General features: G+C 42.5%; 1 protein-coding gene across 1 annotated transcript; it reads left to right on the forward strand.

Annotated features, from left to right (window-relative positions):
- Window positions 1-3,762: 3,762 nt before the first annotated feature.
- LOC132783328 (17-beta-hydroxysteroid dehydrogenase 14-like) lies at window positions 3,763-17,406 on the forward strand. The gene is made up of 6 exons (XM_060788458.2): window positions 3,763-3,975; window positions 8,154-8,261; window positions 9,364-9,503; window positions 13,121-13,217; window positions 15,805-15,929; window positions 16,212-17,406. Exons 1-6 carry the CDS (start codon window positions 3,879-3,881, stop codon window positions 16,386-16,388), a joined length of 744 nt encoding a protein of 247 aa, XP_060644441.2. The 5' UTR covers window positions 3,763-3,878; the 3' UTR covers window positions 16,389-17,406.
- The last annotated feature ends 1,078 nt before the right edge of the window (window positions 17,407-18,484 follow it).

Here is an 18,484-nt window from a genome sequence, read left to right on the forward strand (position 1 = left end):
ATATATATATACACACACACACACACATACACTCATGCTCCTGTGTATACTTTTTATAGATTTAGCCATCATTCACATATATATATATATATATATATACACACACACACATACACATACACACACTTCTATGTATGCTTTTTATAGATTTAGCCAACATATTTATATATAGATAGATAGATAGATAGACACACACATACACATACACACATACTCCTATGCATATTTTTATAGTTTTAGCCATCATCTATATGTATACACACACTCATATATATATACATACATACATACACTTCTATGTATACTTTTTATAGATTTAACCATCATATATATATATATACACACACACATACACATATACACACATACTCCTATGTATATTTTTATAGTTTTAGCCATCATATATATGTATTCACACACACATATATATACATACACACACTCTCCTATGTATACCTTTTATAGATTTAGTCATCATATATACTGTAAGTGTATATAGATATATATATACACACACAGAGAGACACATATATATATATACACATAAAAACATACACATATGCACACACTCTTATGTATACTTTTTATAGATTTAGTCATCATATATATATATATACACACACACACATACACAAACATTTCTATGCATACTTTTTTATCCTCACAGGGCCTAGACACACATACAATATTATACAGACACACATTCCTATGTATATTTTTATATGTATATACACATATATTCTTACGTATACTTTTTATAGATTTAACCATCATATATATATATATATACACACACACACACACATTCACATATATATCAGCTTTTCTTCATTTTTTAAAAAACTTTTTACTGTACTTGGAAATCTTTCCTATCTTTGTATCTATATGGAAATATCCAGCAACAGTATTATGGACTGAGTTGCTCTGTTCTGGAAACGCTTGGTGGCGATCTTGGCCTGGAAAGCATAGCTAATCTGTTGTTGTTCCTCCTCCATCCAGACATTGCCTCAAAGGGTGAAGATTTAAACAGGTTCCCCAAATGAATCCCTATTTCTGACAGTAATAACCCTATGGCTAACGCCCCATTTATGGCACCCCATTAAGGAGGTGAGTCACCAAGAAAGCCCCAAAAAGTCATCTAGGTTTGTTCTGTGCAAGATTCACAAGTAGACTTGCAGGCTGGCCATCTGCCAGGAGGGTTCAGATTGTGGTCTTCTTGTCTGGCAGAAGGGATCGGACTGGATGGCCTTTGGGGGTCCCTTCCAACTCTATGATTCTATTGTTGTTGTTGTCAAGCAGAGGCTGGATGGCCATCTGCCAGGAGGGTTCAGATTATGGTCTTCCTGCCTGGCAGAAGGGGGTTAGAGTGGATGGCCCTTGGGGATCCCTTCCAGCCTCATAATTATATTATTGTTGTTGTTAAGCAAAGACTAGATGGCCATCTGTCAGGAAAGAACGGATTGTAGTCTTCCTGCCTGACAGAAGGGGTTGGACAGGATAGCCTTTGGTGGTTTCTTTCAACCCTATGATTCTATTGTTGTTGTTAAGCAGAGGCTGGATGGCCATCTGTCAGGAGAGTTCAGATTATGGTCCTCCTGCCTGGCAGAAGGCGATTGGAGTGGATGGCCCTTGGGGGTCCCTTCCAATTCCGTAATATAATAATAATAATAATAATAATAATAATAATAATCGGCACACTGGGTGCAGTGCCTAAAGACCTTGGCCTGCACTTAAACACAATAGGCACTGACAAAATTACTATCTGCCAGCTGCCTTACTGGGATCTGCACGCATTATTTGCCAATACATCACACAGTCCTAGACACTTGGGAACTGCCTGACGTGTGATCCAATACAACAGCCAGCAGAATGATCTTGTTTGCTGTGGACTCATCTTGTTGTGTTTCTAATAATAATAATAATAATCATCATCATCATCATTATCCAGCATAGAGATATCATTTGCTATGACATACAGTGGTTTTGTGTCAGAATAATAATAATAATAATAATAATAATAATAACTATTATTATTATTGTTGTTAAGCAGAGACTAGATGACCATCTTTCAGGAGGGATTGGATTGTGGTCTTTCTGTCTGACAGAAGGGTTTGGACTGGATGGCCTTTGGGGGTCCCTTCCAACCCTAGGATCCAGTTGTTATTATTATTAAGCAGAAGCTAGAAGGTCATCTGTCAGGAGGGATCGGATTTTGGGCTCTTTTCTTGCAGAAGATGGTTTCAATCAGATGGCCCTTGGGGAGACTTTCCAAGTCAAGGATTTTCTGATCTTATGATTCTACTAAGAAAAGCTTTGGTCCCTTCCTGCCCCCAATCCTCTCCATCTTCTCTATCCAGGATAGAGAGGATGGAGGAAGGTACTTCTTTTGGGACCGCCGATCATAGTAACCCCACCTGAAGGATTTGGGGAATTACAATGCAAAGGGAAGAAGCCCAGAAGGACTGCGATGGAATCCAAGCTCTGTTTCAGAGGAAGGCACCGGCAGAACCACCTTGCCTAAGAAAACCCTACAAAATGTATGGGATCCAAGGCAACTTCGAAGTACAGGTAGACTTCTGCAATTCATTTATCCCATTGACTTTGCGTGGCCTATGTATGAACCAAATGGAGACAGAATCCGCTCCTCTGTCCATTTTCTCTACAGCAAACAAACATCTGGGTTGCTTTGAATTTTCCGGGTTGTCTGGCTATGTTCCAGAAACATTATCTCCTGCAGTTTCTTTAATTATAGGTGAACTATAAATCCCAGCAACTACAACTCCCAAATGTCAAGGCCTATTTTCCCCAAACTCCACCAGTGTTCACATTTGGGCATATTGAGGATTCGAGCCGAGTTTGGTCCAGATCCATCATTGTTTGAATCCACAATGCTCTCTGAATGTAGGTGAACTACAACTCCAAAACTCAAGGTCATGCCCATCAAATCCTTCTAGTATTTTCTCATGGTCAAACGATATCTGTGTGCCAAGTTTGGTTCAATTCCATTGTTGGTGGAGTTCGGAATGCTCTTTGATTATAATTGAACTATAAATCCCAGCAACTACAACTCCCAAATGTCAAAGCTTATTTTCCCCCAAACTCTATTAGTATTCACATTTGGGCCTATTGAGGATTCGTGCCAAGTTTGGTCCGGATCCATCATTGTTTTAATCCACAGTGCTCTCTGAATGTAGGTGAACTACAACTCAAGGTCATGCCCACCAAATCCTTCCAGTATTTTCTCTTGGTCATGGGAATTCTGTGTGCCAAGTTATTGGTGGAGTTCGGAATGCTCTTTGATTGTAAGTGAATTATAAATCCCAGCAACTACAACTTCCAAATGACAAAATCAATCCCTCCCAACCCCATCAGTATTCAAATTTGCGCGTGTTGGGTATTTGTAACAATTTTGGTCCAGTGAATGAAAATACACCCTGCATATCAAATATTTACATTCCGATTCATAACAGTAGCAAAATTACAGTTAAGAAGTAGCAACGAAAATATGGTTATGGTTGGGAGGTCACCACAACATGAGGAACTGTATTCAGAGGTCCAAGCATTAGGAAGGTTGAGAACCACTGATGCACCCCAGTATGGGACACATAGGCAGTATGCTATTTTAGGGTCTCCCCATGATGGGTCCCCAAATATCAGGATTTGGACCCATTGGCTCTTTAGCCAAGCATCTCTCGTCTCCTTGAGAGCAGCAACTGGGAGGGTTGGGAATCAGGCAGTGGGTGGGCTCAGAGGTGGGGCTCTGGTACTTATTCCCTTCCCAGGAAACCCGGCCTCATTTGCCCTCTGCCTTCTTCTCTCTCTGTGTGCGTCCCCTTCTCTTTGCCTTTCTCTATCTCTCTCTTTTCCTCCTGGCTAGGATGTCTTCCTCTTCTTCCTTGGAGGGTCGGGTGGCCGTGGTCCTGGGTGGCGCTGGCGTCGTGGGGTCCGGCATCGTCAAGGCGCTCCTGGAGAAAGGTAAGCGCCCAGAGTCCTCTTTGCAACAGTCAGGTCCAAAAAGGCCAGCGCCAAGGTGGCCAGGATGGACTCCTGGACTTGCAGTTATTCGGTCCAAGAGCCAAATCCAGCAGTTAAATAAGCAAAAATGTATTGAAATCTGGTGTCCGCACGGCTCTTTGCAATAGCCTGGTTCAAGAACAGATGCTAAAGTTGCCAGGATAAAAACCAGAGTGGGCTAATATGCTTGTTATGATTGCGTCAAGGAGCAAAATCTAGCAATTACTGTAAACAAAACAAGCAAAACATATATTGAAATCCAGTGTCCGCACGACTCTGCAATAGCCTGGTTCAAGAACAGATGCTAAAGTTGCCAGAGTGAAAAATGGAGAGAGCTAATATCCTTGTTATGGTTGAGTTCAGGAGCGAAATCCAGCAGTTCAATAAAGCAAGCAAAGAAATATTTTGAAATCCGGTGTCCGCACGTCTCTTTGCAATAGCCTAGTTCAAGGATGGATGCTAGTGTAAGCTGGAGATGGATAATATACCTGTTACGGCTTCATTAAGGAGCAAAATCCAGCAGTTCAGTAAAGCAAGCAAAAAAAATATTTTGAAATCCGGTGTCCGCACGTTTCTTTGCAATTGCCTAGTTCAAGAACAGATGCTAAAGTTGCCAGAGTGTAAGCTAGAAAGGGATAATATACCTGTTACAACTGCACTGAGGAGCAAAATCCAGCAGTTCAATAAAGCAAGCAAATAAATAATTTAAAATCCAGTGTCCGCACGGCTCTTTGCAATAGCCCGGTTCAAGAATGGATGCTAGTGTAAGCTAGAGATGGATAATATACCTGTTAAGGCTGCATTGAGGAGCAAAATCCAGCAGTTCAGTAAAGCAAGCAAAGAAATATTTTGAAATCCGGTGTCCACATAGCTTTTTCCAATAGCCTGATTCAAGAACAGATGTTAAAGTTGCCAGAGTGTAAGCAAGAGAGGGATAATATATCCGTTATGGTTGAGTCGAGTGGCGAAATCCAGCAGTTCAATAAAGCAAGCAAAGAAATATTTTGGAATCCGGTGTCCGCACGGCTTTTTGCAATAGCCTAGTTCAAGAACAGATGCTAAAGTTGCCAGAGTGAAAGCCAGAGAGGGATAATATATCTGTTATGGCTGCGTAAAAAAGCAAAACTAGCAATTTTTCACCCAAATATTTTCAAATATTTTAAAATCTGGTGTTCCACGAATTGATACTGAGGTTGCCAGGAAGCAAAATGAAGAGTTTCTGGATCTACAGACTCAAAGAGTGAAATCCACCAGGTTAAATCCTTCCTTCCGCACAGCCATTGAAAATACTGGAGAATTTTCCGTTTTTGCTCCAGCAACCTTAAATGTACATGGTCATGCATGGATGTTAAGTGTGATTGCATTGCCCTGAGTGTGAATGAAAATCCTTGTGAGCACTGATGCTTCACAGTCAAGAGTAGACTAACCACAGCGTCCCAGAATTTGATGCGCCCGATTTGGGAGATTCAATTTTCCCCCAAATATTTTGAAATCTGATGGTCAGGCGGTTCTTTCCAACAGCCTGGCCCAAGAATCAATGCTAAGGTTGTCAGGATGAAAACCAGAGAGGGCCTTCATGCCTGGAATGGTTGTGTCAAAGAGCGAAACCCACCAGCTGAAATCCCTTTTTCCACGCAGCCATTGCAAGTACTGAAGGCATTTTCCGTTTTCGCTCTAGCAACCTTAAATGTGCATTGCATGCATGGGCATCGGGTGCAAATGCATTCCTATAGGTGTTATGCATTGATGTGCATTCATTGGTCTCAGATGGGAATGCATATGAGTATCAAGCTTACAATCTTAAATGTGCATTGCATTAATGGGCATTGGGTGCAAATGCATTTCCATAGGTGTTACGTGTTAATGTGCGTTCATTCGTCTCAAGTGGGAATGCACATCAGTATCTAGCCTACAACCTTAAATTTGCTTTGCATGCATGGGCATTGGGTGCAAATGCATTCCCATAGGTGTTAACGCATTGATGTGCATTCATTGGTTTCAAGTGGGAATCAAACCTACAACCTGAAATGTGCATTGCATGTGGGAAGAGACATCCCTATGTACCTAATACATGCATAGGCATTGGGTGCAAATGCATTTCCACAGGTGTTATGCATTCATGTGCATTCATTGGTCTCAAGTGGGAATGCACATCAGTATCAAGCCTACAATCTGAAATGTGCATTTCATGCATGGGCATTGGGTGCAAATGCATTCCCATAGGTGTTACGCATTGATGTGCATTCATTGGTTTCTAGTGGGAATGTACATCAGTATCAAGCCTGCAACCTTAAATGTGCATTGCATGCATGCATGCAAATGTCATAACCATGGCTGCGAATCTGTCAGTATAAATGCACTTCCACTGATGCCTTGCAACCAAAAATGTACTAACCTTGTCACAAGCCTGATTTGATGCATCAGGCTTGGTAGAACCAACTATTTTTGATTATTTTCAAATGCATTGAAATCAGGTGTTTCCTATCACTGTAATGGTTGGATCCAAGAGTGAAATCCAGTATTTAGGTAAAACAGTCACTGAAATTACTTCTTCCGACCAACCTTTGGAGGCATTTACAGTTTTCGCTCTGGCAAACTTAAATGTGCATTGCATGCATGGGCTTTGAATGCAAATGAACTTAAATGAACCAACTACATTGCTGCAGAATGTGATGCGCCAGACTTCAATTTGAGAAATTAGATTTTTGTTTCCCCCAAATATTTCCAAATATTTTGAAATCTGGTGGCCAGATGGCTCTTTCCTGTAGCCTGGTTCAAGAATCAAAGCTGAGATTGCTAAGATTAAAAGCAGAGAGGGCTCCTGTTCAATTATTATTATTATTATTATTATTATTATTATTATTATTATTTGATACACAACAAGATGAGTCCACAACAAGCACAATCACTCTCTGGCTTTTGTATTTGATCCCACGTTGGACACTTCCTAAGTGTCCAGGTCTGTGTGATGTTTCGGTGAATAATGCATGCAGATATGAGTAGGGTGGCCTTTTTCAGCTGACAGGAGGTAATTTTGTCAACGCTGATTGTTTTTTAGTGCAGGCCAAGGTCTTTAGGCACTGCACCCAGTGTGCCGATCACCACTGGGACCACCTTGACTGGCTCATGCCAGAGTCTTTGCAGTTCGATCTTCAAAGATTTATTATTATTATTATTATTATTATTATTAGTAGTAGTAGTAGTATATTTATACCCTGCTTTATACCCGAATGTTTTGAAGTGCAGGCCAAGGTCTTTAGGCACTACACCCAGTGTGCCAATCCCCACTGGGACCACCCTGACAGGCTTGTGCCAGAGTATTTGCTTATTATTATTATTATTATTATTATTATTATTATTATTATTACACCCCTGCTTTGTCTCTGTTGTTATTGTTCTTGGTGGTGGTGGTGGTACTTTCATCCTACCTTCTTCTTTCATACAATAGGAGATGATTGGGCCAAAATGTGAAATCCGCCGGCTAACATTTCCTCTTCTGCACAACGACTAAAAGTCCAGGAGCTTTCTCCATTTTCACCTAAATGTGCAAATGCACACCCATTGGTGCAAATCTCTAAGTGTGAATGCACATCCTTGGGTGGGACCATTTATGCCTCGCAATCGAGAACGTACTAAACCCCATTTCCGCAAGGTTTGATGCGCTAGACTATGGTTTTTTTAAAGTATTTCCTCCCTGTTTTCCATTGCAGATGCTAAAAAGATTGTTTGCGTGCTAGGCATTAACGGTGGTGAAAGAAGCAACTCTTTGTGCTGTCTTTATGGCTTTTACCTTTTCATTATTCTAAAATATATAAATATACTTCCAAGTTTTTGTCACAACTGTCACAACCAGTTCATTTCTAGCAAGGTTTCTGCTGGGCCAAGTCCGCTATGGAAACACTTAATCAAAGGCGGCTAGAAGGAGAACAATGTCTTTATGTTTGATGGAAATGCACTTTGTACATGCCCAGGAGTACACTTCTCATATTCATTGTTCAGCTGTATATTCCAGATTCAAACCTTAGTCTTAAAATGAGATACGGCAACCAAATTTCTTATTCGACATACTCCAGCTAACTCAATATTTTTCGGGTATGGATCTGTCCATCCGGCTCTGATGCTCCATCTTATTTGCCCAGGCTTCCAGGTGGCGGTCATTTCTCGGGATGAGAGCCGGCTGGAGAAACTGAAGCAGTTTTTGTCCCCTTCCGCCTGTGACCATCTGCACACGTTCGTCGGGGATGTGGGTAAGATTTTGAAGAAAATTCAGAAACCATGTCACTTTGGGTTGCCTTTGGATGGTTTGCATTGCTGTTGGGAAAATGTGCTTGTTTTTTCCAGTTGGGGTGGAGAAGGTGAAACTGTCAAATTTGGACACTACACCCCTAACAGACCAACAAGTGACCATCACTCATATCCCCGCCCAAAAAAACAGAGGAAAAGACTTAAAAACCCTAAAAAGTGAAATGATGATACAGCACTTGTGTGAAAACAACAGCTCCCAGCATCCCCTAGACCAGGCCCTTTAGGGGAGGAGGATGCTCCAAATGCACTACTTCCAAGCTGCAAGCTTGCTTCTCCTTGGATTTCTTTGAGAGCATCCCAGTCTGTAAATATTTCAATTTCCTACTCCTGGACTGCAACTTCCAGCAATCCTCCAGATACATAAGATATTTGTTTGTTTGTTTGTTTATTTAAGCCATTTATATCCCTTCCTAGATTAGATAGAAATGGATAGTAGGTAGATGTATCAGGAGGACTGCTTGGAGTTGTAGTCCAAGAATAAGTAGAGAAGGAGGAAAGGAGAGAAAGAGGAAGGGAAAGAAAAAGGGAAGGGAAGGAAGGAAAGAGGTAGAGAAGGAAGGAAGGAAGGAAGGAAGGAAGGAAGGAAGGAAGGAAGGGGAGAAGGATAGAAAAAAAGGGGAGGGAGGAAAGAAGGGAGAGGAAGGAGAGAAAGAAAGAAGGAAAGAAAGAAGGAGGGACGGTTGGGCACAGCAACGCATTGCGGGTACAGCTGGTATGTCTCTATCTCTATCTATCTATCTATCTATCTATCTATCTATCTATCTATCATCTATCTATCTATCTATCTATATTGACATTACACCGATATGGCTATCATGTCTCTGCCATATCTTCTGGAAGCTAAACATACCCAGCTCTTTAATCTGCTCCTTGGAGAAATTATTCTTGGTCTCCCAACCTTTGATAATTTTAGCTGCCCTTTTCCAGCTTATTGGATACTGGATCCTGATATTGACTCTAATATCTCTTTTGAACTGTGGGGCCCAATACTGGACAAAGGGTTATTATTCCAGGTGGAGACACTTGCATGTTTTCTCCTTCCAGGTTCGGAGGAAGGGGCCGAATTGGCCAAGGGGACCCTGCTGAAGGCGGTGGGCCAAGTGACGGACGTGGTCTCCTCCTTGGGCTTCAGCTGGTGGCAAGGCGGACCCCCGCTCTCCCAGACACTCCAGGAGCTCCGCCGGGTGAGTGACCCCAAACTAAGTCTTGGGAAGGGGTGGGGGTCAGCAGCGGTAGGAATTTGGAAAAACTCCCCATTTTGTTTCCTTAGTACCCTTTCACTGCCATCGCTTGTATATTTTTGCCCCAAAAGGTTTGCTGTTTGCCCTTGAGCTGTTTCGAAAACTAGGGGATTTACAAGAGTTATCCAGAAAGTAAGGTTACAATAAATTTTTTTAAAATACGAAGAATGGATATATTTTAATAAAACTTATGTGGATTGTAGCATAGGCATTGCATTATTTTCCCACAGAATCACCATTCAATTCAATACATTTTGTCATCTGTGGGACAAGTTTATGTTGCCTCGGTCATTAAAGTCTCCCACTGCCATTTTCAGCCAGTTCGTCACTTCAATTTTTACCTCCTCGTCATTGGAAAAGTTTTTTCCACCCGGGTTTTCCTTTAATTTAGGGAACAGATGATAGTTACTGGGTGCGAGATCAGGGCCGTGAGAGGGGTGGCTTCAAACATCCCAACCTAATGAAGTCAACCACTCTTGTGTTGCATGAGCGGTATGTGGACACGCACTGTCATGAAGGTGCACCGGGACTGTGGCGCAACTGGCTGTGAGTCAGCTGCATTAAGATCAGTCCTGACCCAAAGGTCATGAGTTTAAAGCCAGCCCAGGTCGGAATGAACTTCTGACCAATTTGTGTAGCTTGTTGTTGACCTTTTCAGCCCGAAAGACAGTTGCATCTGTCAAGCAGGAAATTTAGGTACTGCTTATGCAGGGAGGCTAATTAACGACACCATAAAATCTCCAGCAAGCATGCAAAGAATGAGGAAGTACTTCATCAGTCTCACAAATAATGAAGCGAAAGCTCCCCTGGTGGCCAGAATACCCTCAGCCAAAAATTCACAACTCTTACAAAACAACTATATAAGGACCTGGAAAGAAATAAAGAAAGACCTGGAGAAATGGAAATATTTGAAAATATCACTTCTGAGAAGAATATCCTGTATCAAGATGAATGTTTTACCAAGAATGCTGTTTCTCTTCCAAAATTTGCCAATAATCAGGAACCAAAAAAATATAAAAGAATGGAACAAGGATATTAGGAAATTTATTTGGCTTAACAAAAAACCCAGGATAAATTATAAAAAATTAACGGATGAGAAAGAAAGAGGAGGACTGGCATTGCCAGACTTAGGGCTATATGTGGAAGCCTGCGCTCTGGTTTGGGCGACAGACTGGATAAGATTAAAGAAGGAAAAAATCTTAAACCTAGAAAGCTTTGACCTCCGCAGAGGTTGGCACGCATATATTGGGTACGAGAAACTAAAATTAGAAAAGAACTTTGGGAACCATTATGTAAGGGCGGCGATTATCAGAACTTGGAATAAATAAACGGATGTATAGCAAAACACCGACTTGGATCTCCCCGTTAGAATCATGTCAGAGAAAAGAATTAGGTTGGATTAAATGGCCAAACTACAAGGAACTAATAAGAGAAGAAAAAAGGGAAATATCCCTAAGATCACTAACAGAAATAAAATTAAACTATCCAAATATGACCTGGCTCCAATACAGGCAGATACAGGAATTCTTTGGAAAAGACAAAAAAAAATATGATTCGAAAAAAAGGAAAATACATGGGACAGAATTTGGGAGTCAGAGAGGAAAAAAATATCCAAAATATACAGAGAATTACTCCGTTGGAGTACCGAAGAGGAAGAAGTAAAAGACTGTATGGTGAAATGGGCCAGAAATGTGGGAAGAACAATAGGAACAGAGGAATGGGAAACGATATGGAAAAAAAACCTAAATTATCTAAAAGCATACGATATGAGAGAGAACTGGCTTAAGGTCTTCTTCAGATGGTACATGACGCCCTTCAAAATAAACAAATACTACAAAAAGGCAAATTCAAAGTGTTGGAAGTGTGGATCAGTAGAAGGGACGATGTATCACATGTGGTGGCAATGTAAGAAAACGAGAAGTTACTGGAAGGAAATCCAGGAAACACTACAGAAAATTTTGAAAATTAGAATTCCACAGAAACCGGAAATATTCCTATTAGGCATTACAAACATAAAGACGGATAAAAATACGGATAAATTACTATTTCTGGCTACAACAGCGGCTAGGATTTGCTTTGCAAAACTGTGGAGGAAAAAAGAAATACCAAGGATAGATGATTGGAAAAGGAAAATAATGGAAGTTAGGAACATGGATAGTTTAAGTTATATTATCCAAAGAAGCAAAGGAATGATGGAATCAGAAACAGATTGGACAAAATTTAAGGAATATCTAAAATTAAACAACTAAAACTAAAAGTAAAACTAAAAGTAAAATACACAAAAATAGAAGAAAATCTAAACAATTAAGAAAAACAGTCAGAAGATATGGACCTATAAGAAGACAGACATAAAATATATACTAGTCGTAAGAGGTAGTGAAAAAAGAATGAAGAGAGAGGAAGAAACGAAAGAAAAGGAAAAGACCTCCCTCGATGAATCCTGGAAGTCAAATGGAGTGAAGAAAGAACTCTCTTGAATCTTTTCTTTTAACTGCCACTTTTCATTTTCACACAATCCTTTCTTTTCTTTCACACGTCCCTCACGCCCTTCCCATTTCTTTTCTCTAAAACTCTCCTAATTCCTCTATCAATTCTTTTTCCATCCAATTTTTATCATTTGTATATTTAAGAAAATTGCAATAAAGATTATTTATTTTAAAAAAATGAAAAAGCTGGAATGTTAAATAGCCTCTGTGTGTCTGTCTATATATGTTGTGTATCTATGGCATTGAATGTTTGCCATATATATGTACATTGTATTGTCAAAGGCTTTCATGGCCAGAATCACTGGGTTGTTGTAGGTTTTTTCGGGCTATATGGTCATGGTCTAGAGGCATTCTCTCCTGACGTTTCGCCTGCATCTATGGCAAGCATCCTCAGAGGTATGCTTGCCGTAGATGCAGGCGAAACATCAGGAGAGAATGACTCTAGACCATGGCCATATAGCCCGAAAAAAACCTACAACAACCCACTATATGTACATTGTAATCCGCCCTGAGTCCCCTGTGGGATGAGAAGGGCAGAATATAAATACTGTAAATAAATCAATATATCAATAAGGAGAGAGACTCCCGCTGTCAGCATCCCACAATGTTTGTTTTGGATGGCTTTGCAAAGTTTCTTCTTGGTCTCACAATATATTCCATACCCATTTTGTCACATGCAGTCTTGACATTATGTCCTCTCCATAAACGGAACGATTTCACCATGAATCACACAGTTCATGCCCTTAGCATTTAGGTAGTGTATTGCAGCGCAAACTTTGCACTAGGAGGAAAATGAAATGAGGATGCTCATCTCTAACCTTCATCACAACACCAGTTGATGAGCTACTGACGATTGGCATTGCTTGTTTGCTTCCGCTGGCTTCCCGCTTCACGGCAGTGATACCAACTTCCCGAGAACATTCCCCGCGAGAGCTACGTCCCTTGTAACCTTACTTCCCGGATAACCCTTGTATATCATGCTTGTCTCCCAATATAGCACCCAGAGGGAAGGTTGTTCTGCTGTGGATGATGGTCCCTCCAATTCCCCTTCTTCCTTCTCTTCTTCTCCTGCAGGTCTTGGACACGCTGCTCCTCAGCACCTTCACAGCCTGGAAGGCATTCTTTCCTCTCGTCAAGGACAACCCTGAAGGCTCCTACACCTTCATTACAGGTAAGAAGTCTCCAGATAGTAGCAAACGCATGGGCTCCCCAGAGACCATCTAGCCCAACTCCTGTTGGACCAAGACCATGAGTGAAGGTCTGGGATGCATAAAGTGCTTAGATCCCAGTATTTACAAATGTCACAAGAAATATAATGTGCAGATTTGATAAATGTGAAATATGATATATAGTTTGAATGAGACTGAATGAAAGATGAATGAATGAGAGCTAATAATTTTGGAGACACCATTCTAAAAGATTAAGGCCTGCAATGACTGCTTGCTGAACTGTAATTAAAAGCAGCTAGAGAACTGAAAAGTAAACTGCTGACATTGATAAGAACTGTGACAGTGATAAGATAAATGTTTACATCTGTTTACATTTGTCAACATTTGTTGACCAGAAACCAGATGACTCTAAAGGCTGTTTACATTAGTCAAAGACAATGCTCTTTCAAGTCAAACCCAGAACACAATGGTTCGTTACTTGAAGAGTCAACATCTGAACTGAGATGGAAACTGAGATGGAGTCAACATATTCCAGCATAGAATAAATCTATCATTAATGTACAACTCTGGGACTACATCAGCAGGATATTCCTATAAAAGACTCAATCTAAAAATTCTCAAGTGTGACAGACCAGAGGAGTCTGGCTCACCCGCCATGCTCTATGGAAAGAGATTATGTATTTGGAGAGTGGCAGATTTGCAATCTGTTCACTTGTCTCTTTTTCCTCAAGGGAAAAGAGTGTGTTTTGGAGTCATGTTCTTAGGGTGTTTGGAGTTTTGAAGTTTTGGCATTACAAAAGTTTTGGAACTTCCATTTAGAGACCAAATTGCCAATATCTGCTGGATAATGGAAAAAGGCAGGGAGTTTCAGAAAAATATCAATTTCTGTTTTATTGACTATCCTAAACCCTTTGACTGTGTGGATCATAATAAATCATGGCAAATTCTTTGTGGTATGTATGGGGATCCCAAGCCACCTTGTCTCTCTCCTGAGGAATCTGTATAAGGACCAAGTAGCAACAGTCAGAACTGACCATGGAACAACAGACTGGTTCAAGATTGGGAAAGGCGTATGGTAGGGTTTTATACTCTCACCCAACCTATTCAACTTGCATGCAGAACACATCATGCACTGGGCAGGGCTTGACGAATCCAAGGCTGAGGTGAAAATTGCTGGAAGAAACATGAACAACCTGAGATATGCAGATGACACCACTTTGATGGCTGAAAGCGAGGAGGAGCTGAGAAGCCTTCTAACCAAGGTGAAAGAAGAAAGGGCAAAGGCTGGCTTGCAGCTAAACATAAAAAAACCAAGATTATGGCAACAAGACTTATTGATAACTGGCATATAGAGGGAGAAAACATGGAGGCAGTGACACTTTGTATTTCTAGGTGCAAATATTACTGTAGACACAGACTGCGGCCAGGAAATCAGAAGACGTTTACTTCCTGGGAGGAGAACAATGACCCATCTCGATAGAATAGCAAATAGTAGAGACATCACACTGGCAACGAAGATCAGCATAGTCAAAGCAATGGTATTCCCCAAAGTAACCTATGGATGCGAGAGCTGGACCATAAGGAAGGCTGCACGAAGGAGGAGAGGCACTTTTGAACTGTGGTGTTGGAGGAAAATCCTGAGAGTGCCTTGGACCACAAGAAGATCAAACCAATCCATTCTACAGGAAATAAAACCTGACTGCTCACTAGAGGGAAGGAGATTAGAGGCAAAGATGAAGTACTTTGTCCACATAATAAGAAGACAGGAAAGCTTAGAGAAGACAATGATGCTGGAGAATATAGAAGAAGAAAGGAAGAGGGGCCGACCAAGGGCAAGATGGATGGATGGTATCCTTGAAATGACTGGCTTGACTCTGAAGGAGCTGGGGGTGGTGACGGCCTGGCCTGGTCCATGGGAAGGGACTGAATGAATAAACAACAAGAAGTGTTGGCAGGCTGCAAGGAAGCAGGGTCTGACCTAGCATGTATTCTTCTCCAGGGAGGGAGAAAGAATATGGTAATATTGGGAAGTCCCTGAACAGACTCAGAAGTGGAGTGGGCAGAACAAAAGACAACCTGGCAAAATGGCACTACCTAAAAGAATCCCACACCTTATGTGACTGTGGAGCAGAACAGACAATTCACATCTGTATGCTTGTCCACTATGCCCTGCCTCATGTACAGAGGAAGAATTGTTGGAGGCTACAGACAATGCGGTTGCTGTTGCCCGTTTTTGGTCAAAAGATATTTAGCCACCTGCACTCCTTCTATTTTTATTGTTTTCTACTAGTTTATGCAATCCTTTTTCTATGAAATAAATAAATAAATATTGAGATGCATGAGGATGTTCATATGTGTGTGAATGCTGAGTAAAAATGTAACTGCCCTTTGTTTGTTAGACAATGTAACTGTAAGTTGGTCGTGAATTCAGTGTAGTTACATAGAATCTGTATGTCTAAATGTTGATCTGTAAAAGTTCTGATATATGCTCTCACACTGAAAACTGCAATAAAAAGAACCAGGTTTGAAAAGTATTCATGACACAAGAGAAAGGGATGCAAGGGCCTCAGGCCGTCTCCTGTCTTGCAGGCGGAGCAGGGGAGCGCCTCCTGATGCCAGGCACAGGCTTCTTGACCCTCGGAGCAGCTGGAGCCCTGGCCTTTTCCCTCATGGTGCGGGAGGAGTACCCAGACGTCCCCTGCAAGCTCAATGAGGTCGGTGCCAAGTTGTTATGGGGTCACTGGGGTGAGAAGGGGCCCTTAGTGAGAGATGGTGTCCCATGACCAGCTCTGGGGGGTCATTGAGGTTAGCAGTGCCCCATCGTCAGATGCCCAGCTTTGCCTACAAAACCTCTGAAGATGTTAGCCACAGATGCAGACGAAACATCAGGAGAGAACACTGCTGGAACATGGCCATACAGCCCAAAAAACCTCACAACCCAGTGATTCCAGCCTTGAAAGCCTTCAACAGTACACCAGTCTTCTTCTCCTCCGCAGGTGAAGATCAACATGGGGGTGACCACTCCGGAGCGGCTGGGCCCTGGCTACGTCAGCCACCTGGAGGTGGGCCAAGCGGTGGCCTCCTTGGTGGAGAAGAGGGCCGTCTCACATAGGATCCTGAGCGCCGCTTCACCCGCCGACCTGAAAACCCTGGCCTCTGAGGGGAAGATCTGAAGACCCCTTAGAAGGCCCTGTCCTCAGCTCTGACCCTTCCTTGTGCTGAACCCCTCTCATTCCGCTGGGTCCTGTAGGCTCCTAAGATGGGCAGGAAAGAGAGCAACGAGTGGCCCTTCGCTTCTCGGATCCCTAGCCAAGGACAAACCATTCAAAGTACCGATGGGCTAATGCATTTGCAACGTGGGTCCGATGCTAGAGATCGACCAAGGGTCCAGATCTTGGAGTCACCCCCAATTCGGATGATCTTAAGCCACTTATTTCGCGTTTCCCCAAAGCATGGCCTGGGGGAAATTGAACATGTGGTCCTGTGATGCAATTACATCAGGCATGGGCAAACTTCGGCCTTCCCTCCAGGTGTTTTGGACTTCAACTCTCACCATTCCTAACAGCCTCAGACCCTTTCCTTTTCCCCCTCAGCCGCTTAAGCAGCTGAGGGGGAAAAGGAAAGGGCCTGAGGCTGTTAGGAATGGTGGGAGTTGAAGTCCAAAACACCTGGAGGGAAGGCCGAAGTTTGCCCATGCCTGATTTAGACCTTGATCTTTGCAAACACTACAATCTTGGAATTTTCTGAGAAAAGGGAGCATTGCAGGCAAAAGGCAGCAGAGCTGGATGATGGGCTCTCCGACTTGACCATGCTTGGGTAGGGAATCCAAAGAAAGTAACTTGTCCTCTGCTCTGGTTTTGAAACTGCATTCCTTCTGGCTTCGTCCTTTGCAGACCGTTCTATATGCCATCTGGTTAGACTGCAATTCCCAACATTCCTCACAATTGGCTGGGGCCGACGGGGAGTGTAATCTCAACTATTTTCCAAGGGTATCTGCCCCTCCTGCAAGCTAACAGGACCACCTGGCACCCAGATCCACCTACGTCCTGCTTGCCTTTAGGAATGGCACAGAAAGGAGGACCCCAAGTTGCCCCTTCGCAGCCTTGCATGTCCCTTCCCACTTTGGGGCCACCGTCATGTGGCCTCGTGCTGCTTTTAATAAATGTTTTCATATATTTAATAAACCTCAAACGTATGCAGTGTGCTTTTCTGTGCTTCCCAGCCGGGTTTGCTCTTTGATTTGTGTTTGTGGGATTTCTAACCTGTGAGCAAGTGAAGTGGGTTATATCCAAATGTTACTGTTCTGGTGTTTAATTCTACACTTACAAGGGGCGTTCATGAAAGGTTTCCCCTGACCCCTTCCTGTGGACTGAGAGCAATGAGACTTGGCCCAGTTCTGAGTCCTTCTCTCCATGGGTGCCACCCCGGGAAACACACTTCTCCCATCTTTTGAGGCAACTATCAGCACCTCACTTGTGGAAATCAACAGGTTGCTCCAAAAGCCACGTTGTGACTTTAAAAATCAGAGTCTCATCACCGGAGAAACATTTGCCCTTATTTTTTAAGCTCGGAGAGCGAAGCCAAAAAACAGTCAAGTGGAATCACAAATATTTCACCAGGTCTTGGGGTCCGCAGATGACGAGATACAGATCAGGGTGAGGAGAAAGGTAGCATTAAGCATTAAGTGCAGATGTTCGTACAATCCATGTGTTTGTTGCTTTTAACAGCAGCGTAGTATCGGGCAGAAAAGCTCATCATCCTGGGCTCCAGAGGCACCTTTATTTTCTTTCCTTGTTGGAAAGAGATGGAAGTCGGATGGTGTGAGGTCGGGTGAATCAGGGGGATTCAGGAGAATGTAAAAGTCATGGGAGTATGCTTCTTCTATTTGGGCAACATGGGAGTTGTGAACTGGTGCATTGCCTTGCAGAAGGTGGACACCTTTGGGGAGCATGCCACATTTTCTCTTGGTTTTGATGGCCTCCCGCAGTTTCCACAGCAGTGAAGCCTAGTCTGCCCCAATGATGATCATGGTCCCCTTTGCTAGGAAATCCATCCATCCTACTCGTGCTGGTCCCAGAATACTGTGAGCATGACCTTGCCTGCCAAGAGTTGGGCAGGTGCCTTCCTTGGAGGCTGAGAGTCAGGATGCTTCCATTGCATTGACTGGGCTTGAGTCTCAGGATCAGAGTGATGGACCCTGCTTTCACCCTGTGGGATCAGTCTGTTGAAAAAGTCCTCTTGTTTTCCCTGGCACATCGTCAACAGAGCC

The sequence above is a fragment of the Anolis sagrei genome, chromosome 8 (assembly GCF_037176765.1).
Source record: "Anolis sagrei isolate rAnoSag1 chromosome 8, rAnoSag1.mat, whole genome shotgun sequence".
In the NCBI taxonomy this organism is placed as follows: domain Eukaryota; kingdom Metazoa; phylum Chordata; class Lepidosauria; order Squamata; family Dactyloidae; genus Anolis; species Anolis sagrei.

What these genes read in the sequence shown, in the direction of transcription:
- LOC132783328 (XM_060788458.2), top strand. Translation starts at nt 3,879, where the DNA reads ATGTCTTCCTCTTCTTCCTTGGAGGGTCGGGTGGCCGTGGTCCTGGGT. An exon ending in CACGTTCGTCGGGGATGTGG is followed by an intron (nt 8,262 to 9,363) that starts GTAAGATTTTGA and finishes TTCTCCTTCCAG; the next exon opens with GTTCGGAGGAAGGGGCCGAA. An exon ending in CACTCCAGGAGCTCCGCCGG is followed by an intron (nt 9,504 to 13,120) that starts GTGAGTGACCCC and finishes CTTCTCCTGCAG; the next exon opens with GTCTTGGACACGCTGCTCCT.